Genomic DNA, 16182 nt, shown 5'->3' with positions numbered 1-16182 from the left:
GACTAGAGCATCTCTCCTGTGCAGAAAGGCTGAGAGAGATGAGGCTGTTCTGCCTAAAGAGAAGGCTCCAGGGTGATCTCATTGCAGCCTTTCAATACTTGAAGGGGGCTTATAAAAAAGATATAGAGTGACTTTTTACATGGGCAGACAGTGATTGGACAAAGGGGAATGGTTTTAAGATAAAAGAGGGGAGATTAAGATTCAATGCTAGGAGGAAATTCTTCTCTCAGAGGGTGGTGAGGCACTGGAACATGTTGCTCAGAGAAGTTGTGGCTGCCCCATCCCTGAAGGTGGTCAAGGGCAGGTTGGACGAGGCCCTGGGCAATCTGGTCTAGTGGTGGCACCCCTTACCTTGGTAGGGGGGTTGGAACTGGATGGTCTTTAATGTCCCTTCCAACCCAAACCATTCTATGATTCTTAAGTATGTCCCTGGCATCAGTAATGCTATGTTTCAAAGTAAAATCACACTTTCCCTCCCCCTGATTTTTATACACCCAGGAGTCTCACTGGGCCTTTCTGCTATAACATTGTGCTGTCAGCTGCTCTTCTCATGAGCTGCAAATTCATTCCAGCCACTGACTTCCAGGACACAGTCTTCCATTGAAATATAGAGGACCTATATTTGTTATTCCTTAATGAATGACTTTGAATATGTTTCAGTAAGGTCAAATACAACATATACATCCTGTTTATTGAGCAACATAGATTGTTCACAATCAGCACTTTATTGTCCTTTTTTTATGTTCCTCCAATCTGTGGCATATAGGCATTTTAAAAGCAGAGATTTTATAAGTATTTTCAAAACAGTAATGAAAATTCTTAATAGCAGTTTTACAGTACTGGTCCCAGCAGAACTTCACTGGAAGCATTTCCATTCACTGATGAGTCTCCATTGACAGTCTTTTTGAGAACAGCCAGTTCTGTTCCATTTATTATGCTTTGTGATATGTTACAGTTCTTAACAAAGCTATTATGACTGGAAAAAATATCCAAACAAATGACAGTTCTGTATGTTAGAGTACCAGGGGACAAATTCTGTTCTCTCTGAAATCAAGTAGAGCTTGGAAATGTTCTTTGTTGAGAGCAGGAGCAGACCTGATCTAAAAAAATTAAACCACAACTCATTCCTATATTGCCACTAGCACAGAAGAAATTCATTTGCAGCAATCAACAGCATCTTTCCCTCTAGCCCAAGGTAACACTGATCTATTCCATGTAATCTGAATGGTGGTAGTCAACCGAGAAAGTTTTTACTGGATTTAACTCAAATATTCCATTAGCATTCACAAGTATAGACAGCAAGCCAAGACTGAATGGCAGCTTACTTTGAAAAACAAAATGCAGCAAAACAAAACAACCCACAATTATTTATTTCTAAATGTATTAATTTACAAGTGGGATAAATTCACACCATGACCGTATTAATGGATCACAATGCAAAAAATATGGTGTTGTAGAGTTGTGTACAGTCACTGAATATCCAAACACTCAGAGGAAAGGTGATGTTTACATTTCATTGTGCAAGGAAAAACATGGTACAAGACAAAAACAAGCAAAACCCTTCCTACCACTTAAAGGAAACACAAGTGAAAAAACAACGAGAAGCAAGAAAATCAGTGGTTTGTATGTGAATGTGAAGATGAGCCCAGAGCTTGACCCTTCACCATCACTGATCTTAGAAGTTTTACCTGGACAGATAACCACAGTAGGAGGCAACCTTATTTACAGAACATTAAAAGAAAGATAAGGTGGAGTACAGTACACCACCTAACAAAGGAAAACCTCTCAGAGCTTATCTATTTCTTTTTTTGGCTGCCGTTCCCTGTCAAGATTAAGCATTTTCTGTGCCATGAGATAGCCCTGTTTCAGAAGATGACAATTTAATAAGATGAATGCTCCTGATTTCTTGGAGCAAAACCCAAACAAGCAATTTGGAAGAGCATTAGTACAAGTAAGAGAACTTGCAAGCAGCTTCCATCACATCCAAAACTAGCTTGACAATTTCAGAGCAGCTGTGTTAGAGTTGTGCTGGCTCTCCAGCTGCCTCTTTGCTTTTTGTGGCCCAACAGCCGGGTAGCAGCATATCCCTCCTGTACAAAAAGGGGTGTCTAAGGTGATAAAAATAACAATGACCTGGAATTGCATCAGGAAAAAAAAAAAAAATATATATATATATATATATATATAATATATATATATATATATATGGGGGGGGTATATATATTGGTATATATATTGGTATATATATCGGTGTGTATAATAATATTGGTATATATATATATACCAATATTATTGTGACTCCATAAAGTTAACTGTTGACATCTTCACCAACTGATTACAAAAAGGAAACAGGTATGTGATCTCTAGCTCCTAAATAAAATGAATGTCATGTAAGAAACTTAAGATCTCACATGAATCCAGCAGTAGCGCTGGGAAAACTGCTCCCATGGCACACACAGCCCTTGCAGGACTGCATAGTACTACCAGCAGCATCTACTGCCCAGCAGTTTGCCTCAGAAGAACAACTATGTTAAAGTGCCAGCAGCTCTCTTCACCAGCCACCCTGGATGCAATGGAAGTATGTCCCTTGCATCCTGGTAGTGTTTCTATTCCTCTGGACCTACAACACTGCTTGAAAGAAGCAGAGAACCCCATCCTGTGATTCCTCAAAGGGTTTATTGGCACCCAGCTTCTCCTCTCCAAGCACGGCACAATTGACTTGGGGCTATAACACGGCTGGGAGGGCAAAGCATCTGCCCACAGCCACTCCTGCTGCAGAGCAAGAGTCTGGCTGGGCTCCAACCTGGGGCTGCAGCTGAGCACCTGGCAGCTGGAACAAAGCCACATGTTTTATGTGTAAACTCAATACAGCCAATACGAAAAACACAGATGTGTTTAGGTCCTCTTAGAGTGTGCTTTTTGAAAGGAAGCTGCACTTAGAAGCTCTAGTTTTATGTTCAGAGAGTTTTGCTTGGTTAGCAAAACTCCCTGTGTTTAGGAACTGACTTCAAAAAAGTGAGAGTGAGAAGAGAATTAAAAGAAATATTCCTGGGGAGAAGTGTTCATCTACATACCCCTCCCCTCCCCCCCCCCAAGAGTAGGTTGGGCAGCCCATGTTCACAGAGCACGGGAAGCTGCCATGAGACGAGCCATACCCTGCAACTTCTCAGAAATACTTTTCCACTGTTCCCACTACTTGAGTGCATGTTCCTGAAATTCAGGAAACATATTGCTGATGATTTCCTCTAAGGTACTTCAATTCCACTGGACTGCAAAAGAAACATGTGAGAACGGCAAGATGTTCTTCTTTAGGGGTATTAACAGTGAATAAAGTAGTTGTAGGTATCTAATCAGTGCAATTCAAGTTAAATAATCCTTAAACAATCACCCGAAGGACTTTGTTCAGAAGACTGGTGTGTGACTTTCCTAACCTGGTGGAGTCGGTGATTTCTGAACAAGTTCTCTCACCTTCTTCCTATGAAGGAAAGAAACCAGTGTCTCTTTAAGAGCACATCCCTTCTAGCACAGGCTGCTGCAATTAGTTTGAGGATTTTCCATAAAGAAAGTCTGTTTCTCTTTATTGACCTGAAGCAGAGCCTAGGAAAGAGGCCTCAAACTCAGGCATGGACACAACTGGAGAGAGCTGATATTGGGAGAGAGAAGCCAACAGGCCTTGAAGAGGCATTCTTGGATGGGTGCAAGGTGCTAGTGAAAGAAGTGACAAGCCTCTCTGAAATTACTTTCCCCACCTGCAGATCAGCCTCTCCTGATAAAAAACAAAGAAATTAATTTCCACTCAAACTGATGATGTCAATGCCAAGTTAGTTCATAAGAGGACATTTATTCGTAGTTTAAGGATATTATAAGTGAGATTTAATGTCCTAACTTTCATTTTACCTTCCACAGTCAAGTTTCTCCAGTTCTCTACTTTCATTCCCATTTTTTCCAAAAGCCAGAACTTCACATAAAAAGCTGAAATATAAGAATTCTCTGCAAGCTTCCAGGGAGAAGAGAGAGTGCTTTCTTGCCTTTGTATGTATCCACAACTATTGCATAAATATTATCCAGTTATCATTGTTTAACCATACCAAGGTATTTGCAGATTTTTAAAAAATATTTTAAGCCACTGCAAAGTCCTCTTTCATAGCAACAATTAAGCTTCTTGTACCTGTATATGGGTGAAACTTTACATACATGCAGCATGTAAGCAACAGAGCTGGTAAATGTTTTTAGCAACCTGAACTTTCTGGAGAAGGTAAAGCAGTGTGCAGGTCCAACACTGGGACAGCCAACAAACCACAATTACCTCTCCCAGAGTAATTTGCATTGGAAGGGTTTATGTTTTTAGAAATCATTAGTCTAAAAGTCCTTTTTATAGTTTATATTACTACCACTTTACATCCCGATAGAATGACTTCACCTTTTTTATCACTGCAGCTCCCCTATCCTTGACTGTATTTTATCTGCAACCCAGACTGAATCCACACTGCCCACAGCTATGTCTGGAAAGCAGGCTGTGGAGAAAATGGCCACTTGTGAACCTAATTCCTGGAAATCAGCACTGTCTTTTATCTTGGACTCAAGCAATATATCCTAACAGTAGATGCAGTCAAACACATACCAAACTCAAGGACTGTGAAGATGAAGGATAGGATTATCCACTGAATTGTGCATGTGCCAAGTCAGGTTCCCAAGGCACCACTGCTGTGCCACCTAACAAGCAGGTAACATGAACGCTGCAGAGCTGCACCCCACTTTCCTGTATTTTAAGACACATAGGTGTCCTAAAGGCAGCTCTACAAGGCTTACGTGATTCCTAGCAAACAGTTCAAAGAAAAATTTACCAAGCTTACTAGCATAGCAGCCCGAGGCAATGTGATTTAGAATAAATGGAAACTTTCACATACACACACACACACACACACACAAAAAAAAAAAAAAAAAAAAAAAAAAAAAAAAAAAAAGGGGGTAAACCAAAATTATAAGCTTGGTTTGGGGAACTTTATTTTATTTTTTATTCATAAATTCCCGTATTTGTCTCAAAGGACAGCATATAAATGTGTATATTACAGCCCACGTGATCAGACACTCTCTCAAGGACTATAAACAATACGTCTGTGAGTCACGATTAGGCTGGAATTACATCCCGTTCTCTCCCACTGACTCACTGTACGGATTATTTGTCTGGTCTTTGCTCCCTCCACTCCCTTCCCTCCCCCACAGCCCATACATGACCCTTTCCTGACATCTCAGCACAAGCGTGCTTGCTTCATACGTCCCAGCTCTTGGAGTCAGGTGGCAACAGCAGCTTGCAAGACTCACGCGTCTGGGCGTTATGATCACGTCCCCAACAGCCCAGCCATCTGCCAGAGGCCACCATCTCCCCAGCAGATGTGAGAGCAGCACTGGGCCCCTATCTCGTGTGATGGAGTCTAGAATGGCACAAATCTAGCCACTGTAACAACTTCAGCTCATGTTGAGCAAGAATCAGAAAAAAACAAGAAACATACCAGATACACTTTCTGCCACCCCTCTTACCAGAATGGTAATTTCTGGCAAAGCAGTGGAAAGTCTGGATTTGGATAGTAACATAGCCCACTGCAGCTAGGTCAGACCTACTAATACATCAGTCAAGGCTTTCATCTTTCATTTAAAAGAAAAAGGTAAAGATCATTTCTAGTCTTCATAGTTGTAGAAAAAAAAAATGTTGAAGTTATGACTTCCAAATCTTCAAAGGCAGATTGTAAATAAAAGTGCTGACATTTATTGCTTTTAAGTAAATCACATACTGGAGTGTGACTCATGAGCACTGGAACTGGCAAGCACCGAGGCAATCATGTTGAGAATGAGATCATGATGCAGTAGGTGTGCAGCATTCACTTTTCAGCCTATTCACTGTCCCTATTCTTCGGTAATAAGAGGAAATTTTCTTTTCAGTCAATAATAAAGATTTGAATGTGCCTTCCAGTGCCTATGGAAATAATAAAAAACACATTTTCTGCCTCACTGAGAAGGCTTTTGACACATAGCTGATCTCATAAAATACTAAATGGCAGATGACGTATTCACATGAGTAAGTCAGGAGTACTCAGAACGGTGAAATTAGGGATGCACAAAGGCTGGGGTCTTAGATTTGAAAAGTGCAAATCCCATTTGAAATCTTCCTTTTATTGATTGCAAACTGATTACAAAAGGATGTTGCGGTAGTTAGGAGCATGTACCAAGAAAGGGCAAGAAAAGGAAATCAGCAAATTTGAATTGCAGAATTTATCATAGGGTTACATCAGTTTTATAATTCAGAGACATTTTGTACACACATCAGCTTGGCTTGAAAATAACTTCTTCAACTTCAGTAAGCTCAGCTAGTAGTGATTTCAAATTTGAATGACAGGCACATATTTTTCTATTGAATAACTGTGGAAAATATCACCGGCAGTATTCAGAGCCAGTGTTCTGATGTTTGTGATGCAGGACTTGTCATTTGTGGAGCATCTTTGATTCACAGGAACATTTACATGAACAATCAAGACAATGTATTTGTTCAGGTGTCCCCCTGAAAAACACCTCTATATTTGCAACATGCAAACTCAGTCTTATTACAAAAGCCTCACTCAGGTTAAATATATAAAGTGTGATAAATACCATAAAAATTTATAGTCTGGTACCTTAGTCACAGAGAATCAGATCCTTTACAAACACAGCACTAAATTTATCATTTTCTTTAATGTCATCATGATTCAGACTGATATTGCCATTTCCACTACCTTATTTTTCTCTACTGATCTGAAATCTACAAACAGAATGATTTTACACTGACTGCAAGCCAGGGAGTTAGACTATAGGTGGTAAATGAGAAAGGAAGCACACAGTTAAGGGCTAAAAAATAGATTAATAACAAGTTAAATTTAGGGGTGCAATTGCAAAGGTTGGTTAATGTCAGTGGTATAAATTTATAACATTAAGTGTACCAAAGATGGATTGCTTGATTTTATTTTGCACTTACGATATAGAGCCTTTCATACTTGTAAACCAATTCCTGATTTACACATCACTGAACATAAATGTTACTGAACAGAAGCAACTATTCTGATGTATTCATCTAGGAAGGGTGGTAGGTTCAGCTGAAATGGACCTTTTGCTGATAACTGCTCACCACGAAGTCAAGAAATCTCTCTCCTGTGTTACAAAGCTTTAGCATGAATACAACTAAAATTCTAAAAGCATCTTAGTTTTATCTTCATTTAATTTCAACCTTGTATTAAATTGATTAAAATATTGCAAATAATCCCTTACATAACTACAATTTGTTTTTGTTTTTGTTTTTTTTTTTAAACACTACAGAAAAAATCTTGAAAACGTGCTCAACTAATAAGCAAACTGAATTGAGCTGCAAACTCACACGTATAAAATTGAAACAGAAAAACAGGAATACACTTTCCTGTTAATACTAATGTATTAAGGAACCAGAATTGAATAAGGGGAATCATTCCCCCCCCCCACACACACACACACGCACGTGTATTTCAAGTCTTCAGAACATCTGCAGTGACCTGTGAATTAAATCTCAAGAAGCAGGGACTTACAGTGACCCACTGAAAAGACTTTAATTATTAAATAAGTATATATTTATACAAGAAATTTGTGTGCCTTTGTGTATATGTATGCATATATTAGAACTAGTTTAAACTTCAAGATGGAAGGAAAGAGTGCAAAAAGGGAATGTTATCTTTCAGAATTCTTCTCATAGTACAAAAAAGCTTGTTAATTAACCTGTTAATTAGCCAGTAGAACACCAAGACAGACACCCATCATTACTTGGTTTTAGGTTATAAAAAGTGAAACTAATGGATTTTTTTTAGAACACAGAACAGCAAGGGCACATTGTTGGAGTTTCTCAGTTGCAACCCATGTCAATCAGTGATACTCTCGGCACTAGAAACCCATCTTTAACTTGATCTTGGAGTTCGAAGCTGTGCCCAAGTCCTAGCTCCATGTTACAGCCGATTTGGGCGAGTGCTGAGTCTTGGAATGCAGCAGTAAAAGCTGAGCAGCATCCTCCAGCCCTGCCCCTATTGTTTGTTGCAGACACTGCTGCTCCTTGCGTACATTCAAGGTTGTTCCAGGAATGCTAAAGTTCTCTTCCCTTGCGTCCTTACAATCCTACTGGATTAAATAGTTGTTTATAATTTTATTCAGTTATATCATCAGCACATAACACAATCATACTGGCTTTTACAATGCCCCAGAGAAACTGCAAAGCTAGAGGCCATTTCCTGACATCCCAGAGATAAAAGCATCAGATAAAGCTACACCTCTCAAGAAAACTTTTAAAAGGTCATTGAAAGCTGTGATGAGACATTGAGCAGCTGATCACGGGACTCTCAAGGTAAAAGCACTTCCCTGTGCACGTATTATTTTCTCATCCAATATCATCACAGTCCTATTCCCTTCCCTTGTGTTTTCACAAGTGGGTGACTTTCAGTGAACACGTCAAAACCCAGAGATGTGGGATTTTACTTGTTTTCATTAGCTGAGGCTCATTCCTCTGTGCCAGCTTTGCTGTTACTGGATTACAATTATTACAAGAATCTGTTGTCACACATGCAGTATTACTACTTGTGTGGATTTCTTCCCAGCAGCTGGGACAAAATGTTCTTGTTTAAACAAAAACATTAAATGGTTAGGAAATAAGGAGTTAGGAAAAGCTGTACACAAGGTTCACGCTTCAAAAATAGGAGGACACAAAAGATTTAACCACTAAGAAAGCTCCACTGGACACGAAGTTGCAATAATTTAGATGTGTTCATTGATGGTAAGTCAGCCATTTTACTGTTGACCTACTTTGTATCAGCAATAATTTGTCACAGTGCATTCTCCAACTGCTACTGAAAGAAAGGTTGAAACCATACATTAAGAGCACAGTGTCAAAGCAACTGATGTTAATTATAGCCTGCAATTCCTTTGTTGATGAAATTGTCACTGCTAACCATTAATACAGCACTTACTGTCAAAGCCCAGCTTGCTCTACCAACCTTTGAAAGCCACTGAATTAACATCCTGCTTCACAATGTTCGCTTTATGCCACATTGGAATGTAAATCTGAAACGTGTAAAAATAACCTCTGCTATTACCCCAAGAATGTGTAAATATACATTCCTTTTTAGGAGAGCTATTTATCTCCAGTCTATATGTTTCACTCTTTAAACTAAAAACGGCTTTAATGTTCTTCAGTCAAGTGGCAGCTTCTGCCAATATAAACTTATTTTTGCTAAAAATTATGGCATCAAGTAGAGGAAACTTTGGAAAATGTAGAGTGCTGCTTGATTTATGGAAATTCAGAAATAAGCTTTACATAGATACACAGCAAAGAAAAGAAGCAATGTTCCTCTTTTTTTTTTTTTTCATTGCTAGCCTGTGCAATAACAAGCGATCATATTCTCAGGGCATAAGTAAGGTTAATTAGAAGGACACCTTATGCGGATTTGGTGTTCATGTTCAGTGACATCTGCTTAATTTGGTGACAGAAATGTTTACAAGCATCAGCACAAACTAACCACTCTAGGAACATTAACTGGATTCTTTATGGTTTGCACATCAGTGAACTGTTTTGTAAGGTCTCACTGCAGCACAGTTCCCCCAGCTTCTAAATCATCTCTCAGGCCACTCTTTTAACCATTTTAAACTAAGGCAGTCAAGAATGTACACGTTGTACAGCATTTAGCATCCAGAATTGTCATCACGAGTTAGGACACGAGACAGCACAACATGATCTTCTGCTCCCAAAAGAACATTTAGCAAGGACTAGAAGAGATTTTTTTTTATCTTCTGAACTATGCAATATGATTAAAAATGGACACAAGTAGATGCCGATGATGGTATTTTCACATCAGAACAGTGCCCCACGTAGGTTATTTCCAACTTCTCACGTAGACCAAGAGAACAAACCAATCATTAGAAAATCCTGTGGGCATGATGAGGCCCATCACACAGATCTGCCAGAAAATCCTTGCATATTCAGCAGTGAAGTAGAAAACAAAACTCAGTATTATTAGAAATCCAATGAAGCCTTTACTTCTTTGTTCAGACCTAAGAATGACCCTAAGAACTACAGGAGGAAAAAGATGGTGTTTTGAATGACTGCTTAAGCCAGACGTACATCTCTGGAATAAGCAGGAGAAAAAAAAAAAACTACAAGGAGAAATGAGGAATGGAGATTCTTAAAGAATACACACAATGCAACTTGCTATAGGAGCAGTATTACTAAACATGAAACAGAAGTACACTCAAGTGTGCAGGACCTGACTCCACACATGGCGCAGTGGGGAAACATGCTGTGAGAAAAAGAAACATTTGCTCACCTGGCATGAGCTAGGAGGTGACTGTACACTTTAAAAAGAAATTCACTGAATGGCCAACAAGTTTTAGCATATGCTAAGACTAAGAAGAGCTCTAGTATTAAAGTTTCACACAGCCGAGCACTCCCTCAGAACACCAACAGAACAAAAGGATTATTCACTACTTCACAAAGAAAGTCCAACTAATTTAACTAACGTGCACTTGGCAAGCAGGTCTTGAATGTGCTCTCTCATCTCCAATATTTGTGTTAAAATAAGAGCATTGCAGGTTTCATACTGGCACCTTAAATGAAATCCTAGTGACAAACATTTAGCTTTCTGCACTGTTTGTTCTACCTGAACCAAAACATAGGATTGGCAACAGCATTGGCAGTTACTCCATTTCTCTCAGAGCCCTTCCTATGCCCTGCTGCCACAGCATGTTAAGTATTTTTAAAATCAGACAAGGGCACATTGTGTGCACATTGGGGGTATATTTAAATTCGAGTTGGAAGAAATCCCAGTAACTGAGGACACAGGTTGTACCAATTACTAGTTACAGCTGCAGTTAAAAAATCATGGCATGAATGAAAGCACCTTACCTTAAAAGGACTAAAATGTTAACCATCTAAGGGATGGCACACTCATTCTTAGTTCAGTGTCACATGCCAGCCTCACAGATGGAATATTTGTTGGCTTGTAAAGCTATGCTTAACTTATCAAAAAGAAAGCACCAACAGCTGATGCTTCCATAATTTGCATAGCTCATGTCAGAGACCAGCCATACAGTTAGCCTTTCTGCTGCTGCTCGTGCTGTGCAGTAGGAAAGATATCAGAAACAGAAGCAACAGAAACATCTGAGTAGTTCCATTGCTTGAATAAGTCTTAAATATTTCACAAGATTAAAGCAATGTCTTACAAGTGGGATTTTTAAGGTATACAGATGTGAACCTATACTTGACTCTATGCAAGAGCAAGTACTTCATAGCAAGCTCATTCTGAAATTTTGATATCTATTACCTCCAGCACTGGATAACAAGTAAGGTCTTTAGAGTTCATAGTTTCAATAGCCATTATGCTTGCACAAGTCTACCCTAGAAATCAATGTTGCTACGCAATACTGTTGGAGTTTTACTAGCAAGAAAGTGCTGACAGTTGACATACTTATTTTATCTATGACCTGAATATGTATTTGTAGAGCTGAACTTTCAAAAAAAGGTGGAAAAGAAATTAATAAGAAAAATTAGACAGTTCAGTCTTATGTTTTGCTTACAAAATCAGCTAGATCACAGATCAGAAGATTTAAATGGGAGATGCAACGTTACTATGGCCACACTGTAAGGGGTCGTTCTTTAGCAGGAGTTGCTGCAATACGTGGTAAAACTGAAGTTCAGTCCTACCCACAGACAGCAAGTTCCGGTGGCAAGTAATGATTGTTTTCCTTCAGCACAACAGAATTTTTCTCATAACAGAAGTGACTGAGTTGGGTAGGCCTTTTATTAAACACTCACAGAACAAAGCACGTAGGAGATAAGGAACAAAAAGTTCTTCTCAAGTTTTACTCCAGCACTTTAACAAGTGTAAATAAAGGGGTAAGGAATTTCTCTCAAGTGTAACTAACCACTGTGCAGTATACAAATGACACTAGTGTAGTGCTTAAGTGAATCACATCTCCACATCATTCACTAACTTTGAATACACATAAGTATGGGCTTCTCACTTTACCTCAACCAGCCTTTTAAGTTTGGGAAAAAAGATCTACATACCTTTTGTTGAATCCCATCTTAATGATTTCTAAAGTGAAAGTCTTGCATCTGAAGAAAGCAAAAGGCGAGCAACCTTTCTGTAGAGTGGTTAACCTGCTCTTAAGGCTAAGGGACGTTTGTCCCCAAACTCTTACTGAGCAGGGAATCCATCAAGGAAGAACTGAGAGCTCGTGAGCAAGTAGGTCAAAATGGACATTTAAGTTTGCTATATCCTTCATCAGGAAGCCAAGTAAACTTTAATCCTCTGGATTTATTCAAGTCATCTTTGGTGGATGTTATTTCTGTACCTTTTCCTCATATCCTGGAATTATTGGCCCTGGAGTTACTTCCACACGGACTCATTTTAAAAGGTTTAAAGTGACATGTAAATCATTGTGTTCCCCTAAACTTCCCAAGCACTTATGTACAGCGAAGTCTTCGTTAATCCATGTCTGTAGCAAGTGTTCCCTAGTGTTGGGGTGCCATTCACGTTCTTAATCCTTTGTAGTACCTATTTTACATCTACTGTGAGACAAAAATAGTTTAACTGATCCTATGTAATCACGACAAGAGATTAATTAAAATGCCAAGATAGGAAACAATTTATTATAGAGAGAAGAAAAATTTCTCATCCAAAATATAGAAATCTGTACAACTTTGCCACAATCAATATACATGAACTGTACAAATTTACACCAGTTCATAATTTACCAAATAAAAGATGACTAACAAAGTTCACAAAATAGATGGTGGTTTGTGGAAAAGACTTTTACCCAATTAAGAACAAGGAAATTACAAACCAGACCTCCACTTTCTAAAAATAAGAAGTTTACTCAGTCTTAGAAAACTACAAGCTAGCAAATGTACAGATAGCTGGCTGGTGCTAACACCACAGTTCAGACAGTGTCTTTGTATGGTCTTTTTAAAGCCTGTTGCCATGGCAGATTCTGATCACTTGCTACTTTTGAGGCCAATGTAAAGATTTGACCATTTCCCCAGGTCATACTTACTAGTTTATCTTATGTACATTTATACATATTTGTAAGTGCTAGGTAAAAGTCTGAAAGATAAAATTTCCAGTACTGTTGTGTCCATAACAATAAGTCTTGTTACTGAGCTGCCAAAAATGCTAACAATTAATAAATGTAATAGTGCAAATTTACTCTGCAAGACTTACTGCAGAGACTCGCTTTATAAATACAGATTGGGGTTGCAAGAATTGGTGTAGAAATTAAGTAAGATGTCTTGGAGAAACTGACCCTCCCTAGATCTTCTTCACTCTCTAGCAAGTTGTAATCATTTTGACTCACAGGCTATTAAATCACTGAAAGGTACTGTCCAAACTATGGCACTGTCACTTTAAAGTATACCACTCTAACGTGTGCCAGATCTTCACAGCTGTGACATGGTTTAAATTCCATAATCCATCCCCAGAGGTGCCCACCCAAAGTAAAAACCAAATTTATCCATCCATTTTAAGGTGATCCATCCACAGACTATATCTTAACCTGATACAGTCATCATATTGTAGCTTTTGGAAGGGCTAGTTCTGCCCAAGAGAAGTTCCTCCTTACAGCTTATTCTGCTGTCTACCATTTGCATGTTGGTGTTATTTTGGCTACCTCCTGCTGGTGCAGCTTCGTACAGCACGCAGATCGAGCCATCCTCTCCAATACGATAGGACACTTCATACGGGTCAACCCATAGAGTGAGTTCGCTTGGAAGAAGCTGGAACAGTTCCTGACTGCTCAATCCAATCCGCTGTGCTGCCTGTCCAATGAGAGGATCCATTTTATGGTTGATCCGGATACATCGGTAACCTGATCCCTTGCATGGCTTTTCTGGGAACCAGTGGTGTTTGTAATGTTCTACAAAATAAAAAAATAAAAAAAAAAGATTATCCTCCTTAATTCTGTCTTCACAAGGTTTTGCAGCGATCAGTGTTCTCTTGCATAGTTTCACAACTCTAGATGTTGAGACGCTTATTATTTTAGAATCAAATGACCTGAAAAATCATCATGGCTTCTATTTTGCTGATGATTTACATGAACGCAGGGTCCCTTGGGGACCACGCACGCACAAAGTTATTGTTTCATTCTACCATACATGGAGAACAATGTCTGCCATCAGAAAGGAGTGAGATGTAACTTCCTAGTATTCATAAAAATACATGTAACGAGGATCTTGCATACAAAGCAGAGAAGTTTGAGGGCTTTGAAACGCCACGAACCAAGGTTAAAAAAAAAAAAAAAAAAGTGCCTTTTCAGCATAATTTGGGAATCGCAGCCAGGCTTAGTTCCTCACGTCGTAAGAGTGACTAAAAATAAACAGGGAAGCGGCTGGGCAGCGTGTATTGACTCAGGCTGTATTTCACCAGCACTCTTCCCGGCCACTTTTCCGGGGCGAGGTACCCACGGCTTCACTTACCTTTGGACTTTTCCCCCTCCCGACACCCCAAGCTCGGCGGTACCCGCGGCACAAGGCACCGGCCCCCGCCAGCACCGCCTGGGCCCCGCTCTGGGCGCTACAGAGCCTCGGGGGCAGCCGGGATCCGGGCGCCACCGACCCCAACCGGAGCCTGAGGGCGGCCGCGCGGTGCCTCCAGAAGAGGAACCGGGCCCCGTCCTGCCCCGACGGCTCCTCACGGGGGCGGAACCAGCCCCGAGAGCGACCCGGGGGCCCCGCGGCCGGGCTTTGTCTGCGGAGCGGGGCGGATCGGATCGGGGTGTGTGTGTGGGGGGGGGGGGGGCTCCGCGCACAGCCCGGGGGGCGCCCGCTGCCCCTCGCTGCCGGGCCGCCCTCCCTCACCTGCCAGCAGCTCCTGCAGGCTCTGGCTGAAGGTCTGCAGCTGCCGCTCGTTCATCAGCCCCTTGGTCCGCAGGAACTTGGAGATGAAGCCCACGGCCGCGGCGATCTCGCGTATCATGCTGGCCCGGGTGTACAGGGCGGGATGCATGGAGGCGGCGGCCGGCGGGGGCGCTCGGTCGGGTCGGGTCTGGTCGGGTCGGGACGGGACGGGTCTGGTCGGGCCGGGCTCGGCTCTAACTGGGCGAGGCGCGGGCGGCGGCGCCCAGCTCACATGGCGGGGGCGGCAGCCTCCGCCTCCTCCTCCTGCGGCACGGCGGCAGCGGCGGCGGCGGCCGCGGCAGCGCTGCCCGCATCTCCTGCGGCGCGGGGCGAAGGGAGCCGCCCGCCGCGCGCCGCCTCTTATAGCCGCCCGCGGTAGGAAGTGGCGTCGGGGAACCGGGGGCGCGCCGCCGCCAATGGGGCGATCGCACCATTGTGACGGAGCCGGGCGCAGGGCGGGGGCAGAGCGGGGAGGGGAGGGGAAGGAGGGGAGGGAGGGGAGGGAGGGGAAGGGGGGGTGGGGGTGACGTAATCGGTTGTAAACAAATAGAGCGGGGGCGCGCGGCGCGCGGGGGTGCGCAGGGCACGGCGCCGCGCTGTATCCGGGGAGAGCAGCGACACGTCAGCCGCACGGCCCGCGGGAGCGCGCCCCGCCGCGGCACCGGGCGGGCTGCTGCCGGAGAAGGGTGGGAGAAGGGAGAGGGGAAAGCACCCCCGCGAGTGCAACGCCAAAGGGGGGATGAGAACAGCAGCGTGTTCTGTGGAGAGCTCCAAGTGCGGCTTTTTTTTTTCTTTTTAAGGTGGAAAATTCGCTCTTCCCCTCGGTTATTGCACACCCTGCTCCTACGCGAAGCTGCAAATGCAACGCAGCCTGGTGTTTTGGTGTTTACATGTTCGCTGCTTCCAGCCGGAGAGCAGAAGCACAACCACTGGAGGCACATTTAAAAAAAAAAAAAAAGTCTTTTTATTTTTTTTTTCAGCAAAAATAAATTAATAACGAACTACATAAAAATAAATCAGTGAAATAATTTGAATAAAAGGTGAAAATACAGCACTTGGGGTGGTGTGATGTTGGAGGTGTACCTGAACAGCGCTTCCAGCCTGCTTCTCCGCGCTCAGGAGCGATTCTATCCCAGGCACTCAGCCTCAAGGGGCTCTGGCTCTCTAAGCACAAGAGGGATCTGCAAAATACCTTCAAAAGATAATCTTGGGAGCTTAAGTCCACAGCTTTACTGCATACTAAAAACCTTGGTGTA

At 41.9% G+C, this 16182-nt stretch overlaps 1 protein-coding gene across 1 annotated transcript; it reads right to left on the bottom strand.

Moving 5' to 3' along the window:
* Nucleotides 1–12657: 12657 nt before the first annotated feature.
* BTG1 (BTG anti-proliferation factor 1) lies at nt 12658–15258 on the bottom strand. Its single transcript, XM_027451891.3, has 2 exons — nt 14888–15258; nt 12658–13947 (listed from the first exon to the last, which is right to left on the bottom strand). The coding sequence occupies exons 1-2, from the start codon at nt 15033–15035 to the stop codon at nt 13583–13585; spliced, it is 513 nt and encodes a 170-aa protein (XP_027307692.1). The 5' UTR covers nt 15036–15258; the 3' UTR covers nt 12658–13582.
* Between the last annotated feature and the right edge of the window lie 924 nt (nt 15259–16182).

The sequence above is a fragment of the Anas platyrhynchos genome, chromosome 1 (assembly GCF_047663525.1).
Source record: "Anas platyrhynchos isolate ZD024472 breed Pekin duck chromosome 1, IASCAAS_PekinDuck_T2T, whole genome shotgun sequence".
In the NCBI taxonomy this organism is placed as follows: domain Eukaryota; kingdom Metazoa; phylum Chordata; class Aves; order Anseriformes; family Anatidae; genus Anas; species Anas platyrhynchos.
Note: the sequence above shows the minus strand (reverse complement) of the source record. Positions and strands in the feature narration are given on the sequence as shown.